The following is a 15,722-nucleotide window of genomic DNA, read 5'->3' as shown; positions in this document are numbered from 1 at the left end:
TAAGCGCCACAGAACTGATGCTTCTGAACTGTGGTACTGGAGAAGATTCTTGATAGTTCCTTGGACTGCAAGATCAAACGAGTCAATCTTAAAAGAAATCAACCCTGAATATTCATTGGAAGGACTGATGCTTAAGCTGAAGCTCTAATACTTTGGCCACTTGATGTGAAGAGCCAACTCACTGGAAAAGACCCTAATGCTGGGAGATTGAAGGCAGGAGGAGAAGGGGGCAAGAGAGGATGAGTGGTTGGACCACTGGCTCAATGGACATGAGTTTGAGCAAGCGCTGGGAGATAGTGAAGGACAGGGAAGCCTGGCATGCTGCAGTCCATGGGGTCGCAAAGAGTTGGACATGATTTAGTTACTGAACAAAAACAGTAACAGAAGCTAATTAGATTAATAAATACCATACATTTTGCCCTAATCTATACCAAGTACTTTACACCCATTATTTAATCTTCATAATAATCTCAGTAGGTACAAACTATTATTATTTCCATTTTACAAATGAAGAGACTGAAGCAAGCAAAGCCCAAGGACAATAGCTAGCAAATCGCAGAGCAGTATTCAAATTCAAGTTGGACTGATTTCTAACCACAACTTTACCCAGGCCGTGGGTTGCTACTTATCTTAAATCTTATTTACCCAACCAGGTGACAAGTTTATTTTAGGACAAGAACTTGCCTTTCTCGTTTTAATAAAAATAGCTAAGATTTATAGGTTAGAGCGTCTGCCTGCAATGCGGGAGATCTGGGTTCGATCCCTGGGTTGGGAAGATCCCCTGGAGAAGGAAATGGCAACCCACTCCAGTATTCTTGCCTGGAGAATCCCATGGACATAGGAGCTTGGTGGGCTACAGTCCACGGGTTTGCAAAGAGTCGGACATGACTGAGCACTTCACTTTCACATGACACATACTTTACATGTATTAGCTCAAATCCTCATAACTCTTTCATATATTATTTCCCTCATGTTACAGATTAGGAGATTAGGGCTCAAAAGGATTAACCAACTTGGCCTGCAGATACAACAGATAAGAATCTTGATATAGGTAGGCCCAGTACCTACCCAGAGATGATGTAGAAGAATATTTGTAATTGATAAATGGGAAATCACAGGACTATATTCACCCAAACTCTGGTATTCTGCATCTAGCGTGATGTTTGCACAGTGGCAGTAAATAGGGGAGAGGGAATTGTCAGAGAGCTGCCTATCTCTTCCTTCAAGCTCTATGAGAATAAACTTTTAGACTTGACAGTAAGCAGAGCCCAACGGGTTATTGTGGAATTCCTATGTTGCCTCACTGAACATAGGCAACTGTGACCAAAGTCTCTCACTGGGAGTTTTGTGGTAGAGAATACAGATAATTTTAACACTTACAGCACGTTTTCCATGTACCAGGCAGCATTCTCCGTCCTTCATGTGGTTTAACTCATTTAATTTCCAGGTAAGGACTGTTAACCTCCCATATCACAGCTGAGAAATTGAAGTGCCTAAAGGTTAAAGAATTTGCCCGAGGCCTCTAACTAGCAAGGGCGGGGGACACTCCTTAGCGTGGTTTCAGAGCTGGCAGGAGAGAAAGAGAAGTCACTCAATTGTGTTCGACTCTTTACAACCCGATGGACTGCAGCCTATCAGGCTCCTCTGTCCATGGGATTTTCCTTGCAAGAATACTGGAGTGGGCTGCCATTTCCTTCTCCAGGGGATCTTCCCGACCTAGGGAGCAAACCGGAGTCTCCGCACTGCAGGCAGGCACTTTGCCATCTGAGCTACCAAGGAACTCAGTTGGTAAAGAATCCGCCTGCAATGCAGAAGACTTGGGTTCGATTCCTGGGTCAGAAAGATCTGCTGGAAAAGGGATAGGCTACCCACTCCAGTATCATGATGGTGTGATCACTGACCTAGAGCCAGACATCCTGGAATGTGAAGTCCAGTGGGCCTTAGAAAGCATCACTACGAACAAAGCTAGTGGAGGTGATGGAATTCCAGTTGAGCTATATCAAATCCTGAAAGATGATGCTGTGAAAGTGCTACACTCAATATGCCAGCAAATTTGGAAAACTCAGCAGTGGCCACAGGACTGGAAAAGGTCAGTTTTCATTCCAGTCCCAAAGAATGGCAATGCGAAAGAATTCTCAAACTATCGCACAATTGCATTCATCTCACATGCTAGTAAAGGAATGCTCAAAATTCTCCAGCAATACCTGAACCGTGAACTTCCAGATGTTCAAGCTGGTTTTAGAAAAGGCGAAGGAACAAGAGACCAAATTGCGAACATCCTCTGGATCATGGAAAAAGCAAGAGAGTTCCAGAAAAACATCTATTTCTGCTTTATTGACTATGCCAAAGCCTTTGACTGTGTGGATCACAATAAACTGTGGAAAATTCTGAAAGACATGGGACTACCAGACCACCTGACCTGCCTCTTGAGAATTTTGTATGCAGGTCAGGAAGCAACAGCTAGAACTGGACATGGAACAACAGACTGGTTCCAAATAGGAAAAGGAGTATGTCAAGGCTGCATATTACCACCCTGCTTATTTAACTTATATGCAGAGTACATCATGAGAAACGCTGGGCTGGAAGAAGCACAAGCTGGAATCAAGATTGCCGGGAGAAATATCAATAACCTCAGATATGCAGATGACACCACCCTTATGGCAGAAAGTGAAGAGGAACTCAAAAGCCTCTTGATGAAAGTGAAAAAGTTGGCTTAAAACTCAACATTCAGAAAACGAAGATCATGGCATCTGGTCCCATCACTTCATGGGAAATGGATGGGGAAACAGTGTCAGACTTTATTTTTTGGGGCTCCAAAGTCACTGCAGATGGTGACTGTAGCCATGAAATTAAAAGACGCTTACTCCTTGGAAGAAAAGTTATGACCAACCTAGATAGCGTATTCAAAAGCAGAGACATAACTGCGAACAAAGGTTCGTCTAGTCAAGGCTCTGGTTTTTCCAGTGGTCATGTATGGATGTGAGAGTTGGACTGTGAAGAAAGCTGAGTGCCGAAGAATTGATGCTTTTGAACTGTGGTGTTGGAGAAGACTCTTGAGAATCCCTTGGACTGCAAGGAGGTCCAACCAGTCCATTCTGAAGATCAGCCCTGGGATTTCTTTGGAAGGAATGATGCTAAAGCTGAAACTCCAGTACTTTGGCCACCTCATGTGAAGAGTTGACTCATTGGAAAAAGACTGATGCTGGGAGGGATTGGGGGCAGGAGGAGAAGGGGACGACGGAGGATGAGATGGCTGGATGGCATCACCGACTCGATGGATGTGAGTGAGTGAACCCCAGGAGTTGGTGATGGACGGGGAGGCCTGGCGTGCTTCGATTCGTGGGGTCGCAAAGAGTCGGACGTGACTGAGCGACTGAACTGAACTGAACTGAACCCACTCCAGTATTCTTGGGTTTCCCTTGTGGCTCAGCTGGTAAAGAATCTGCCCGCAAAGCGGGAGACCGGGGTTCGATTCCTGGGTTGGGAAGATCCCCTGGAGAAGAAAAAGGCTACCTACTCCAGTATTCTGGCCTGGAGAATTCCATGGACTGTATAGTTAATGGGGTCGCAAAAGAGTTGGACATGACCAGAAAAGGTATATATACTAAAACATTTGAGGGCTTCCCTCATAGCTTAGAGCTGGAGCCCCTCCTGAATAACAGTGCAACAGAAGAGTTACTTGAGTCCAGCGAAAATAGAGACGAAACTGTAGTTTAATGAAGAACCAAAAATTCCTGCAAGCTGAGTAGAAAAGTTAATTTCTCTGTGCCTGCCTGCCTGCCAGCACGTCTCCCATCTGCAACTTTCCTCCTTCTAGGCGGCCTTTCCCGCCCCTCCTCCTCTGACAGCAGACGGAGCCGGGATAGTAGGTGAAAGGTCGCAGCGGGGTTTGGCAACTCCCGGTTGGTCCCGCCTCTTTTCCACTGAGCCGGCGGAGCCGAGGGAGCGCCTGGGTTGTCGCTCGTCCAGTCCAGGCAAGCGGAGCCGACAGTCCTAAAGCTCCGGGGACCTGCTAGAGTCACCAATTTGGAGCTTTGCCCCCTCACCTCCCCACGAGGAAGGCAGCAAAACCACCCACGGCCTTCCTTCCACGGCGTGGACATTCCCTCCCCAGGGGCCTCCCCATTCCCAGCGTGTCCCCAGCAATTTATTTCCCGAGATCAGCCATTGGGTGCCCTCACGACACCCAGTGACTTGTGTGGGGGGGGCAGGGATGAGGTTTGGGAGCACCCTGGGAGCGTGGTGCTTAATGAGGCTTCCTCAGCCCCCAGTCTGGGAGCTAGCCTCTAGGAGTTTCCTCGTAGCTCAGTCGGTAAAGAATCTGCCTGCAATGCATAAGATCCAGGTTCCATCTCTGGGTCGGGAAGCTCCCCTGGAGAAGGAAATGGCAACCCGCTCCAATGTTTTTGCCTGGTGAATTCCATAGATAGAGGAGCCTGGCTGGCTACAGTCCACGGGGTCGCAAGAGTCGGACATGGCTTAGGGACTAAACCACCACCTAGACTGTCACCTCCTAGGACTTTCGTTCATCCTCAGACTTCGTTCCGTGGCCACATTGTACACGAGAAAACACATCCAGTGCCTGCCAAGGAACTCGGTCACATGCTCAGACACCAGGGCCAGGTGTGTATTCCACATTTTGGTACTGTGACAAACTCTCATGAAAAGCAGGGTTTATGATGTAAAAAGACGCCATTCCAGAGATACAATGGCAAAGAAAACTCGGAATAGGGACTGGGGGGCGGGGGGGTGGTGGCGTTTGGAATCCTGTTACCTCTAGGAAGTGAAACAATGTCAACTTTTCAGTTCCTGAATGAAGGAAACGGGCAGTATGGTGGGGGGGTGGGTGGAGCGAGGGCCTGAGGCCCTCTGACAGTCTGTGCTTTGCTGAAATCTGCGGCGAAGAATGCATCCCCAGCCGCCCGCCGGACCTCATCCCACGCAGTCTGAGAGCCCTTGGATTGCATCAATTTAGGTGTGTTTTCCATCTACTTGGTATGCGTGAATAATGACTTTCTGATTCCCTCAAACGTTTCCTGCAGCTAGAAAAGGCAGCTGAAGTTAACATACATGCCTTGTGCCATGTCCACCTCAGTGACTCAGTCGCACAGCGTTTATTTCCAGAAACAGCCCTGACCGAAGCTGCTGAGAACTGCCTGGGACCCCAGACCGCCCTCGCCTAGGGGCGGGGCCGCGAGCTTGCGTCAGGGCTCCAGTGCGCGCGCGCGCGGGCTCCTGGCCGCACCGCGGGTATAAATCGGCCGGGTGGCCCCAGCTCAGAGTTTCGCTGCAAGCTGCGCTTTTAGCTGCAGAGGGGCGTCTGGGTTGACATCTCGTGGGTCGACTTTCTTTCCGACTCCGCGCGATCCGTTATTACAGCAAGCGGGCCGCTCCTGGCCCTTCCTCCTGGAGGTGAGCGGCTTTGTAGGCTTCCCGGCTCCCCGCCCCCATCCCCAGGGCTGCGTGCCCCGCGGGTCTCCTGGCGTTCCCCCGCCTGGGACTGCGCTGTGGAGAGCGTCCCTTCTCGTCCCCACCTGGGGCCCCACTCAGCCACCCCGCCCAGCTTTCTCCAGGGGTGGCCCTAACTAGGATCCGTGTGCCCACCCCATGCTGTGCCCATCCAGAGCACACCGAGCATCTCCTTCCTGTTGCTTGTAGGAACTGCCCGTTTTCTTGCCTGTCCCCCCTAGACTGGAAGGCGCATGAGGGCCGAGTTCGTGTCTGCAGGGCCTCGAGTGGCCCTAGTGCCATCCGGGGTGCCTAACAAGTTGTGGGTGTTCAGGGCGTACTTGTTAAATAAGTGAACTTGATATATTTTACTCCGTTAGGATTATTAGACTTTTTAAAAGTTTATGATTAATTTACACCTGACTGAGATGTGATGGAGATTTCCAGGCAGGTTGCTTTTGCTTTCTCAAGGACATGTTCTTATATTCCTGCAATCGACCCCCCTACCCCCTGCACCCTTCCCCCCCAAAAAAGAACTGGGTTTTTACATCAGGAATGTTTGTGGTCCCTGGACTGTGGAACAGGGATTCTCTATACCTGAAAGCAGAAGTAAAAGTTTTAAGGAATGCTCTTGAATTAGTCCAAAAAGCTGAGTCGCTCCACAGCTGGTGGGAGCCATGGCATTTACAGTGTAAATTTACTTGGAGATTCTGCCCTGGCCCCTGCCTCCCTGACTGGCTGGCCACCTGCTTAGCTCTAGGGTCAAGGTCAGAGGCAGGCATATCCGGGAAGGCTGGAGATTAACCTCGGCTCTCTCTTCTCAGGATCCAGAGGCCTTTCAGAAGCAGAAGTCAGCTGTGTTGTTCTACAAAGGAGAGGAATTCTTGAAGCCATGAAGCATATGTTGAACCTCTATCTCTTAGGTGGGGTGATGACCTTGCTCTCCATCTTCATTGGACTGATGGAGTCCCTGGAGGCCTGCTGGAGAGCCTGTCTCCTGGGAGCTCCTGGGCCACCAGAGGTCAGCTTGCCAACACAGAGCCCCCAAGGGCCTTCCAGACCATCCATCCAGAGGGGTGTGATAAGACCTCCTTCCACTGGTTATAACCTTGGAACAGTGTCCAAAATACCGCCAGCTCTACCAGTTCCTGGGCAGGCAAGCTGCACATCAGTGTTATCAGAGAACTAACTGTTACTAGGCCCTCGAAGAACCTCATCTGGATACTCCTTGTTCTGGAAAAAGCCTGTTTAATCACAGATCTTAGTGGGTGGCCTGTGGCTGTGGAATGGAGTGATCTCACTCTCCTCCCCAGTCTGCCCTATGCTTGGCTGTCATGGGCAGCCTGGCTTTGTCTTCTTTTAGTTGAGGACTTGTGCTGGAACTTCAGCTGTTGGGAGATGGTCTTAGTTTCAATCCTACTTTCTAAGCATCTGCCAAGAATTCTTTTGGACTTGGGTGTCTTATAGTCAGTTTACTTGGTATTCAGCTTTTTTCCCATGAGAGCTCTTCTGTGTGCAGATAACAGTTAAGAGTTGTGTGGGTTGGCTGTAGGAAGGGGGAAGGTGGAGTCTTCTGTGTCCCATTCTCATTTTTACATTTTTTAAAGTTCTTCCTCCAACTTAGCGAGTATGTGTGTGTATGTATTGGTCTGAAGTGGACAGAGGAATGATAGCACCTGCTTGGGACAAGGGCATTTTGGCCACCTTGTGGCTTAAATAAGTTTTTCTAATGAAATAAGGTTGAATGTATATATCCACTCCGTGTCTTGTTGACTCCTGCCCTTGAAATTAGTGATAGGGAAGGGTTTTAATGTGCACATCTGAGGTTTCACATCTTAAAGCATAGGAGCAGAAAAGTATGTAAAACACTTTGTTTAAAACATAAGGTAAATAAACCTTTGAACGTGGAGGCAGGTGCACTTGGGGCTGCCCTGTATCAACCAGTTGTCCCAGCCTGCTGCTAAGTCGCTTCAGTCGTGTCCGACTCTGTGCAACCCCATAGACGGCAGCTCACCAGGCTCCCCCGTCCCTGGGATTCTCCAGGCAAGAACACTGGAGTGGGTTGCCATTTCCTTCTCCAGTGCATGAAAGTGAAAAGTGAAAGGGAAGTCGCTCAGTTGTGTCCGACTCTTCGCGACCCCATGGACTGCAACCCACCAGGCTCCTCCATCCATGGGATTTTCCAAGCAAGAGTACTGGAGTGGGGTGCCATCGCCTTCTCCGTGTCCCAGCCTAGGCCAAGGCTATTAGAGTTTTCTCTTGACTCTATCCATCTCTAAAGAAAAAGAAAAATGGTCCTTTCTGACAATCTTTCAGCTTCAGTCCCTGGAGAAGACTTGAGTCCAGTAGGCGTTTTTTCTCTGCGTTCTTATCTACTCAATTCTGATTGTTCTCCAGGTCAGCTGGTGAAATGTCTGTGCTTCACTGATGATTGTTTCTGCTCTCTCAGACCTAACAGCTTGGACTTTCCAAAAAAATGGAGATTTTTTTTTCCTTGAATTCCCTCCTTCATCCCCACTCCATATTGAAGCATATTCATTCCTCTGCGTATGGTAATTAACACACTCATCTTGGTACACATGCCCTTTTGTATATGGTGAGTCTGATTTACTTTTGCTAAAGGGTAAGAATGGTGCATGGTGTCCTCTGCTAAACCGGTTTTATTTTCTGAGTGTTCTTTGTTTTTGGCTGTGCTGGGTCTTGGCAGCTGTGCGGGCTCCTTGACGAGAGTGGGGGCTGCTCTCTAGTTGCAGTGCTTGGACTTCTCATACTGCAGTGGCTTCTCTTTTTGGGGAGCACAGGTTTTAGGGCACGTGGGCTTCAGTAGTTGCGGCTCCCAGGCTCTAGATCACATGCTCAAATAGTTCTGTGGGCTTAGTTCCTCCTCAGCATGTGGGGTTTTCCTGGATCAGATATCAAACCCATGTCTCCAGCATTGGTAGGCCGGCGGATTCTTTACCACTGAGCCACCAGGGAAGCCCTCTTCCTGAGTGTTCTTAAACTCAAGTGCTACTACCCCAGACTTCCCTGGTGGCTCAGATGGTAAAGAATCTTGAGTTCAATCCCTGGGTTAGGATGATCCCCTAGAGAAGGGAATGGCAACCCACTCCAGTATTCTTGCCTAGAGAATAACATGGACAGAGGAGCCTGGCAACAGTCCATGGGGTCACAAAGAATTGAACACAACTGACTGACTAACACATAGCCCAGAAACCAGTGGTTTGGGCATCACTTTTATTTATTGTGCTGTGGTAATTCTTAGTGCTGTTGGCAAGTATTTCCAGCTTCCCACCGGGGCACATGATAAAAGATTGCACTCTGGTCTTTCGTGATTGGCTGGGCTTATGTGACATGTCTTGGTAGCAGAGTACTCTTAGAAATATAGTTGGCTTTTTATCTCTGATTTCAGGCAGTTTCATGCCATAGCTGCCCTTTTCTAGACATTTTTCTTAGATTTGGTGTCTTTTTTCATTCTTATGCCTTTTCAACTACTTTGGGGCATTTTCATCTTTTGGTTGGAGACCTGCACCTGAAGTCTCTTTCCCAAGCAGTTTAGCTTAATGGAAATGGTTACTGAGTGCCACAAATTAAATAAGGTCTTGGCTCTAAAACAATTTAAACTACTCAGGTTTCAACAGAGATGTGATGAGTAGGGTAAAAAACTGTCCCTGTGCCTGGCAGAGGGGTTTCCTTGGTTACTGGATTTTTAGTGTTAAGAACTGGAATGGTTCTGATCAAACCAGGACTGTTACCATAACAACAAAGCTGAGTTTGAATTTTCTTTTGAGTGATTTTTGTCACTCCAAGCATCTCCATTTTATCTCTTGCCATTTAGGGATGCCCTGGAGGAGGAAATGGCAACTCACAATACCCAAGGTATTGGGATTGCCTGGGAAATCCCATGGACAGGAGCCTGGTAGGGCTGCAGTCCATAGTGTCGCAGTCAGACACGACTGAGCATGCATTTAAGGATGAGAAGCAGTTGCTTCTGTGAACCCCTGTGACATCCATAGTCTCTCTTGATCCCTTTACCTTCTTGCAAGCTGGCCAATTCTCTTCTGAACTCATCCTGGGGTGCTTTGTCAGTGACAGCCAACTGTATCCAATTTCTGCTGCTAAAATTCTATTCTCTTGACTCTCCTAGCTTATTAGGTAGATTATTAAAGTATAACATCTAAGTTACTGCAGGCCACAATTTTACCAAATGTTTTGCTACTGTATAACATGGATTGCTGACCTTCTAGCCTCCAGTAAGATTTCTTTGCTGCCCTCCACATTAGTTATTCATACATATTAAGTGTTGTTTTTTAAATAATATGTAACACCCGCCTCTAGATTCTGATTTCTTTATCAGTCAGGACAAATTAGGTTATACTGCAGCAACCACCCTGAAAACTTTGCAGCTTAAAACAGAGAACAATGGCCTAAGGATGTCTTCCCAAGAAGCAGAATTGAGAGCTAATCAAGAACTATTCCCTTTGCTCCAGGTAAGGGGCTGTCATCACATCTACGCAGTGGAACATCACAGTCACTAGGCTATTGTGTTTTCCATTTGTCCCCACTCCCGTGACTTCATTTATCCTGTCCCTGTTCCACCAGAGTACATTAGATGTGTGGCTGCTACTGCTAAGTCACTTTAGTCGTGTCCGACTCTGTGTGACCCCATAGACAGCAGCCCACCAGGCTCCACTTTCCCTGGGATTCTCCAGGCAAGAACACTGGATTGGGTTGCCATTTCCTTCTCCAATGCATGAAAGTGAAAAGGAAGTCACTCAGTCGTGTCCGACTCTTCACGACCCCATGGATTGCAGTCTACCAGGCTCCTCCGTCCATGGGATTTTCCAGGCAAGAGTACTGGAGTGGGGTGCCATCGCCTTCTCCGAGATGTGTGGCACATGGCTTGTTTTAGTTTATCGTTGTCTAGCTCAAGCCACATCTGAAACTGTCAATAGCAACTATTGTGCATCATGCAGATTCTTGAATTTGAACTTGATGTGACTGAAGGGAATTCTTGGGTTGTTTCCTTTGTGGGGGAACATATAGTAAATGTGTTCTACTTGCAGGAGAAATAGTGAGCTGAAAGGTTGTTGACTAGAAGGGTTATTAGTAGTCATTTGTTCAGTCACTAAGTCATGTACAATTCTTTGTGACCCCATGGACTGCAGCACACAAGCCTTCCCTGTCCTTCACTATCTCCTGGAGTTTGCTCAGACTCATTTCCGTTGAGTTGATAATGCCATCCAACCATCTCATCCTCTGTTGCCCCCTTCTCCTCCTAGCCTCCGTCTTTCACAGCATCAGAGTCTTTTCCAATGAATTGGCTCTTCAAATCAGGTGGCCAAAGTATTGGAGCTTCAGCTTCAGCATCAGTCCTTCCAATGTATATTCAAGGTTGATTTCCTTTAGGATTGACTGGTTTGATGTCCTTGCTGTCCCAGGGACTCTCAAGAGTCTTTTCCAGCACCGCAGTTTGAAAGCATCAATTTTGGGGCGCTCAGCCTTCTTTATAGTCCAACTCACACATACGTACATGACTACTGGAAAGGTCATCATTAACATTCCTCAAATATTTCTGCCCTTGCCTTCTAAGCACATGACAGAATCGCACTTTCTGACATCCTTGCATTGAATGGAGCCATATAATTAGTTCTGGCCAGAAACTTGCGAGTAGAAATGATTTGTGTCGATTCTAGGTTGGTGCATTTAAGCACAGGTTCAGAAACCTCCAAAGCCCTGTTTGCTTCTATCACAGTCACCAGCAGGGCTCTAGATGAATTTGTTCCATTAACGTAGTCCTGGAGTACGGGTCATGAAGCAGAGCCTTCAGCTGATCCCTGATGAACATGTAACGTACACAGAAAAAAACTTTGTCCTTTTTTTTAAATACATTGTATTTTACTTATTTATTTGGCTGTGCCAGGTCTTAGCTGTGGTATGTAGGATCTTCAGTTGTAGCATGTGAACTCTTAGTTGCTGCATGTCGAATCTAGTTACCCCACTAGGGATTGGTCCGAGAGCGCAGAGTCCAAACCACTGGACCACCAGGGACGTGCCCCTCTGTTGTCTTACGCTACTGCCATGTGGGCTTTTTGCTAACTTGGCCTATCCTGGTAACATTGCCTATAGTACCTACTGCGTGCCAGATGCCAGGCATCAACTAAAATCTCATCACTACCTATCTCAGATAACATGCAAGATGGAAGGAGGGATGCATGTAAACAATATTTCATGGCTTACTATAGAATGATATGGCTACATACATAATATGGACAGTGGCTACATAAAGTTATTTATGGACAGGAGACAGATGTTAAGGATCTGAGTTTTATTTTTAATTTCTTTATATTGGTTGTGCCACGTGGCTTGTGGGATCTTAGTTTCCCAACCAGGGATTGAATCCAGGCCCTTGGCAGGGAAAGCTCAGAATCCTAACCACTGGACCACAGGGATGTCCCAGAGGATCTGAATTTTTAAAAAATGAATAGGCTATCTAGTTAGGAAAGAGTTTCCCAGTAGAGCAAATAGTGTGAGTAAGGGCATGGAGCTGAAACTAAGCACATGTTTAGAGAACTGCAACTATTTTAAAATATAGTTGTTAGCTTGAAGCTGTAACTCTAGTGCCATCTACTGGAATGGAATGAAGAGAATGAACTGCTTTAAATGTATGCTTTCTGGGTTTAAAGCACTGCACTCCTAAAACTTAGGAGAAGTATCAGAATATTAAGGACTAGAAGATACGATCTAGTTTAGCACTGTCCAATAAAGGTATAATGCAAGCTGTATATATGATTTAAAATTGTCTAGTGGTCACATGAAAAAGAAAAAAGAAACAGGAAAAGGTATTTTAAATTTTAGCTAACCTAATACATTAAGAATATTTCAATATGTAATCAACATGAAAAGTTATTAATGAGATGTTTTACATTTTTATTTTTGTTCTAAGTGTGTATTTGTATTGGTGAGTATTTTACACTTACAACACACCTGCATTTGGATTAGCCACATTTCAAGCGCTTAGTAATCACGTGTGGCTGGTGGCTAGTGTATTGGGTGATGTCTTATCATTTTACCACAGAGGAAACAGAAGGAAACTAAGTAACTTAGATAATGTCGTTGAATTAATTGGTCTCTTCCAGTATGCAGCTCTTTTGTCTACATCATGGGTTTTGTTGTTTTTTGTTTTTTTCCTTTTTCAAGGACTCTTCAAAGTGCAGTAAAGAAAAATAAGTCAATAATGAGTTTTATCACCCTTGAGGTAATTCTTATGTGGGCACATGTGCTGGGAGCCGGAGAGACATTCCACTCGTGACGAAGGTCATGAGGAAGGAGGCTCGGCATCCGCAAAGGCGGGATCGAGCCTCAGGAGTCCCCCTGGATATTCTCGAGCATCTACCCCCAAAAAACCAGAGTCTGCCTACTTTATTGCTTTGTGCTCTCACCTCTGTCTTTACTGGGGGCTGTCCCCTACCACCATCTCGCTCTCTCTGACAAAGAGTTAACTTATAGCTCCAATTAATAAAAGTTCCTGGGCAATTAGGAGTGTTTAAATCCAAACCCCTCAGATGGCTCTCTAACTCGCCTGACAAATTTACCCGGACTCCTACAGCTATACATATGATTGTTTACAGTCTCCCAGCCTCGAGAGGCACGGGAAGCTTAAGATATTCAAATAGCTTAGAGCCTCTCAGAGAGTTAGAAACTGTCAGAATAAAACTAGTAAAAGATTTCATTGATGAACCAATGCTTGCTGCCAAGTTTTCACATCCCCTGTATTGTATCCTTGAATGTGTATTAATTACTATAGTGGTATGTAGAAAAAATAAGTAGTGGCCTTGGTGTTAGTAACTTTAGACCCTTAAGGTAATAAATTCTTTCCTTTGTTGTAAACCCATTACACATCCGCCCTATAGGAATGCAATTTTATCTTCGGAAGATGGTGCCAAACCTTAAAATAATTACTCTTAGGGAAAATAAGTCTTTGTTGATAAGTCTTTGTCAAGAGTCATAAAATGTTAATAGGCCTTCTGGCCATAAGATGATGTAAATCACCTAAACCATTTGTATACGATAAATTTGCAGGAAAGAAACCCTGGTTTTTGATAAGGATCAAATACTGCTGACTTTGCATCCCCTATTATCCTCTATGTGTAACTTAGGGTATAAAAGCCCCTGTTGAAAATAAAGCTACGGGCCTTGCTCACCAACGCTTGGTCTCCCCATGTCATTCTTCCCCTCAACTTCCAGCTGAGTCTCCATCTGGAGCGCGGATATCCTCTGCGACCATTTATTTGCCTGGGCTTCTAAGACCCACTCAAGAAGGTGTCTAAGGTGGGGCACCTTCCGCTATTCGAGAGGGCGCCTGCGGCCTCCGTGGTCAGAGCTAACCTGGTGTCATGGGTTATATTGATTTTCTGCGTAAACCAAGCTACTCAGCTTCTTTTCTCCACTGAATTTTCCTACTGAGCTATCCTCATTCTATTACTGTTTATATCTTTGACAAATAAATAAATAAATAGGTCACCGAAGCCGTCTCTCCTTCGAATACCCTGGATCAGCTGGGGCTGAACCCCGGCACACATGTGAGATTTTTTTTCCTAAGCAAACTTAATTGTAACAAAATTTAAAATTATAAAATGGCTATAACTTACAATGCTTGTTTTATGTCCTGCTGTGCACACAAGAGTATTAATAATGCCAACAAACTTGATTTGCTTTATATGGCAAGCCTATACCAACTTGATGACTCAGCATTCATCACTTGAGGGACTTCCCTGGTGGTCCAGTGTTTAAGAGTCTGCCTTCCACGGCAGGGGACCTGGGTTCAATCCCTGGTCAGAGAATGGAGGTCCCAAATGCCACAGGGCAACCAAGCCCGTGTGGCACAACTATGGATCCTGTGCTCTTGAGCCTATGTTCTGCAAAAAGAGAAAACCACATGCCCCAACAAAGAGCCCACATGTGGCAATGAAGACCCAGCGCAGCCAGAATAAAAAATAATAAAATATATATTAAAATAGTTTTAAAAAATAAATCACCACTGAGCATTAACTGTCTTTATTACTGTTTTCTTTCTTCTTTTGGATTAACTGAAAATTCTTCAGTGTTGTATTTTACCTCCACTATTGATTTATTAGCTATACCTCTTTTCATTATTTTTTTAATGGTTTCTCTCTTCTAGGGTTTACAATAGACATCTTCAACTTAATACAGTCTACCTTCAAATGATATTATACCACTCATGTATAATGTCAGAGCCATGCAACAGTACATTTTTATCTCCACACTCTTATTCAATGTGCCATTCTTGTCATATATTTTACTTCTGCATGTGTTCTAAATTTGATGTTACATACTGTTGTAATTTTTTAAACAACTTATTTAAAGAACTCTTAAAATTATATACAATATATATTTTAATATGTATATTTAAAAATTTGCTTCAGTTCAGTTGTCACTCAGTCGTGTCTGACTTTTTGCGACCCCATGAATCACAACATGCCAGGCCTCCCTGTCCATCACAAACTCCCGGAGTTCACTCAGACTCAACGTCCATTGAGTCAGTGATGCCATCCAGCCACCTCATCCTCTGTCATCCCCTTCTCCTCTTGCCCCCAATCCCTCCCAGCATCAGAGTCTTTACCAATGAGTCAGCTCTTCGCATGAGGTGGGCAAAGTATTGGAGTTTCAGCTTCAGCATCATTCCCTCCAAAGAAATCCCAGGGCTGATCTCCTTCAGAATGGACTGGTTGGATCTCCTTGCAGTCCAAGGGACTCTCAAGAGTCTTCTCCAACACCACAGTTCAAAAGCATCAATTCTTCGGTGCTCAACTTTCTTCACAGTCCAACTCTCACATCCATACATGACCACAGGAAAAACCATAGCCTTGACTAGACGAACCTTTGTTGGCAAAGTAATGTCTCTGCTTTTCAATATGCTATCTAGGTTGGTCATAACTTTCCTTCCAAGGAGTAAGCGTCTTTTAATTTCATGGCTACAGTCACCATCTGCAGTGATTTTGGAGCCCAGAAAAATAAAGTCTGACACTGTTTCCACTGTTTCCCCATCCATTTCCCATGAAGTGATGGGACCAGATGCCATGATCTTCGTTTTCTGAATGTTGAGCTTTAAGCCAACTTTTTCCCTCTCCTCTTTCACTTTCATCAAGAGGCTCTTTAGTTCCTCTTCACTTTCTGCCATAAGGGTGATGTCATCTGCATATCTGAGGTTATTGATATTTCTCCCGGCAATCTTGATTCCAGCTTGTGCTTCTTCC

At 45.6% G+C, this 15,722-nt stretch overlaps 1 protein-coding gene across 1 annotated transcript; it reads left to right on the top strand.

Annotated features, from left to right (window-relative positions):
* Positions 1–5,234: 5,234 nt before the first annotated feature.
* On the top strand, positions 5,235–14,680 carry HILPDA (hypoxia inducible lipid droplet associated). The gene is given in 4 exon segments (XM_070369270.1): positions 5,235–5,412; positions 6,273–6,419; positions 6,422–6,490; positions 6,493–14,680. Coding segments are annotated over 3 exon segments (186 nt in total). The 5' UTR covers positions 5,235–5,412; positions 6,273–6,340; the 3' UTR covers positions 6,531–14,680.
* Positions 14,681–15,722: the final 1,042 nt, after the last annotated feature.

This window comes from Bos mutus, chromosome 4 (assembly GCF_027580195.1).
Source record: "Bos mutus isolate GX-2022 chromosome 4, NWIPB_WYAK_1.1, whole genome shotgun sequence".
Classification (NCBI taxonomy): domain Eukaryota; kingdom Metazoa; phylum Chordata; class Mammalia; order Artiodactyla; family Bovidae; genus Bos; species Bos mutus.
The sequence above is the reverse complement of the archived record's forward strand: the minus strand, read 5'-3'. Positions and strand labels throughout refer to the sequence as shown.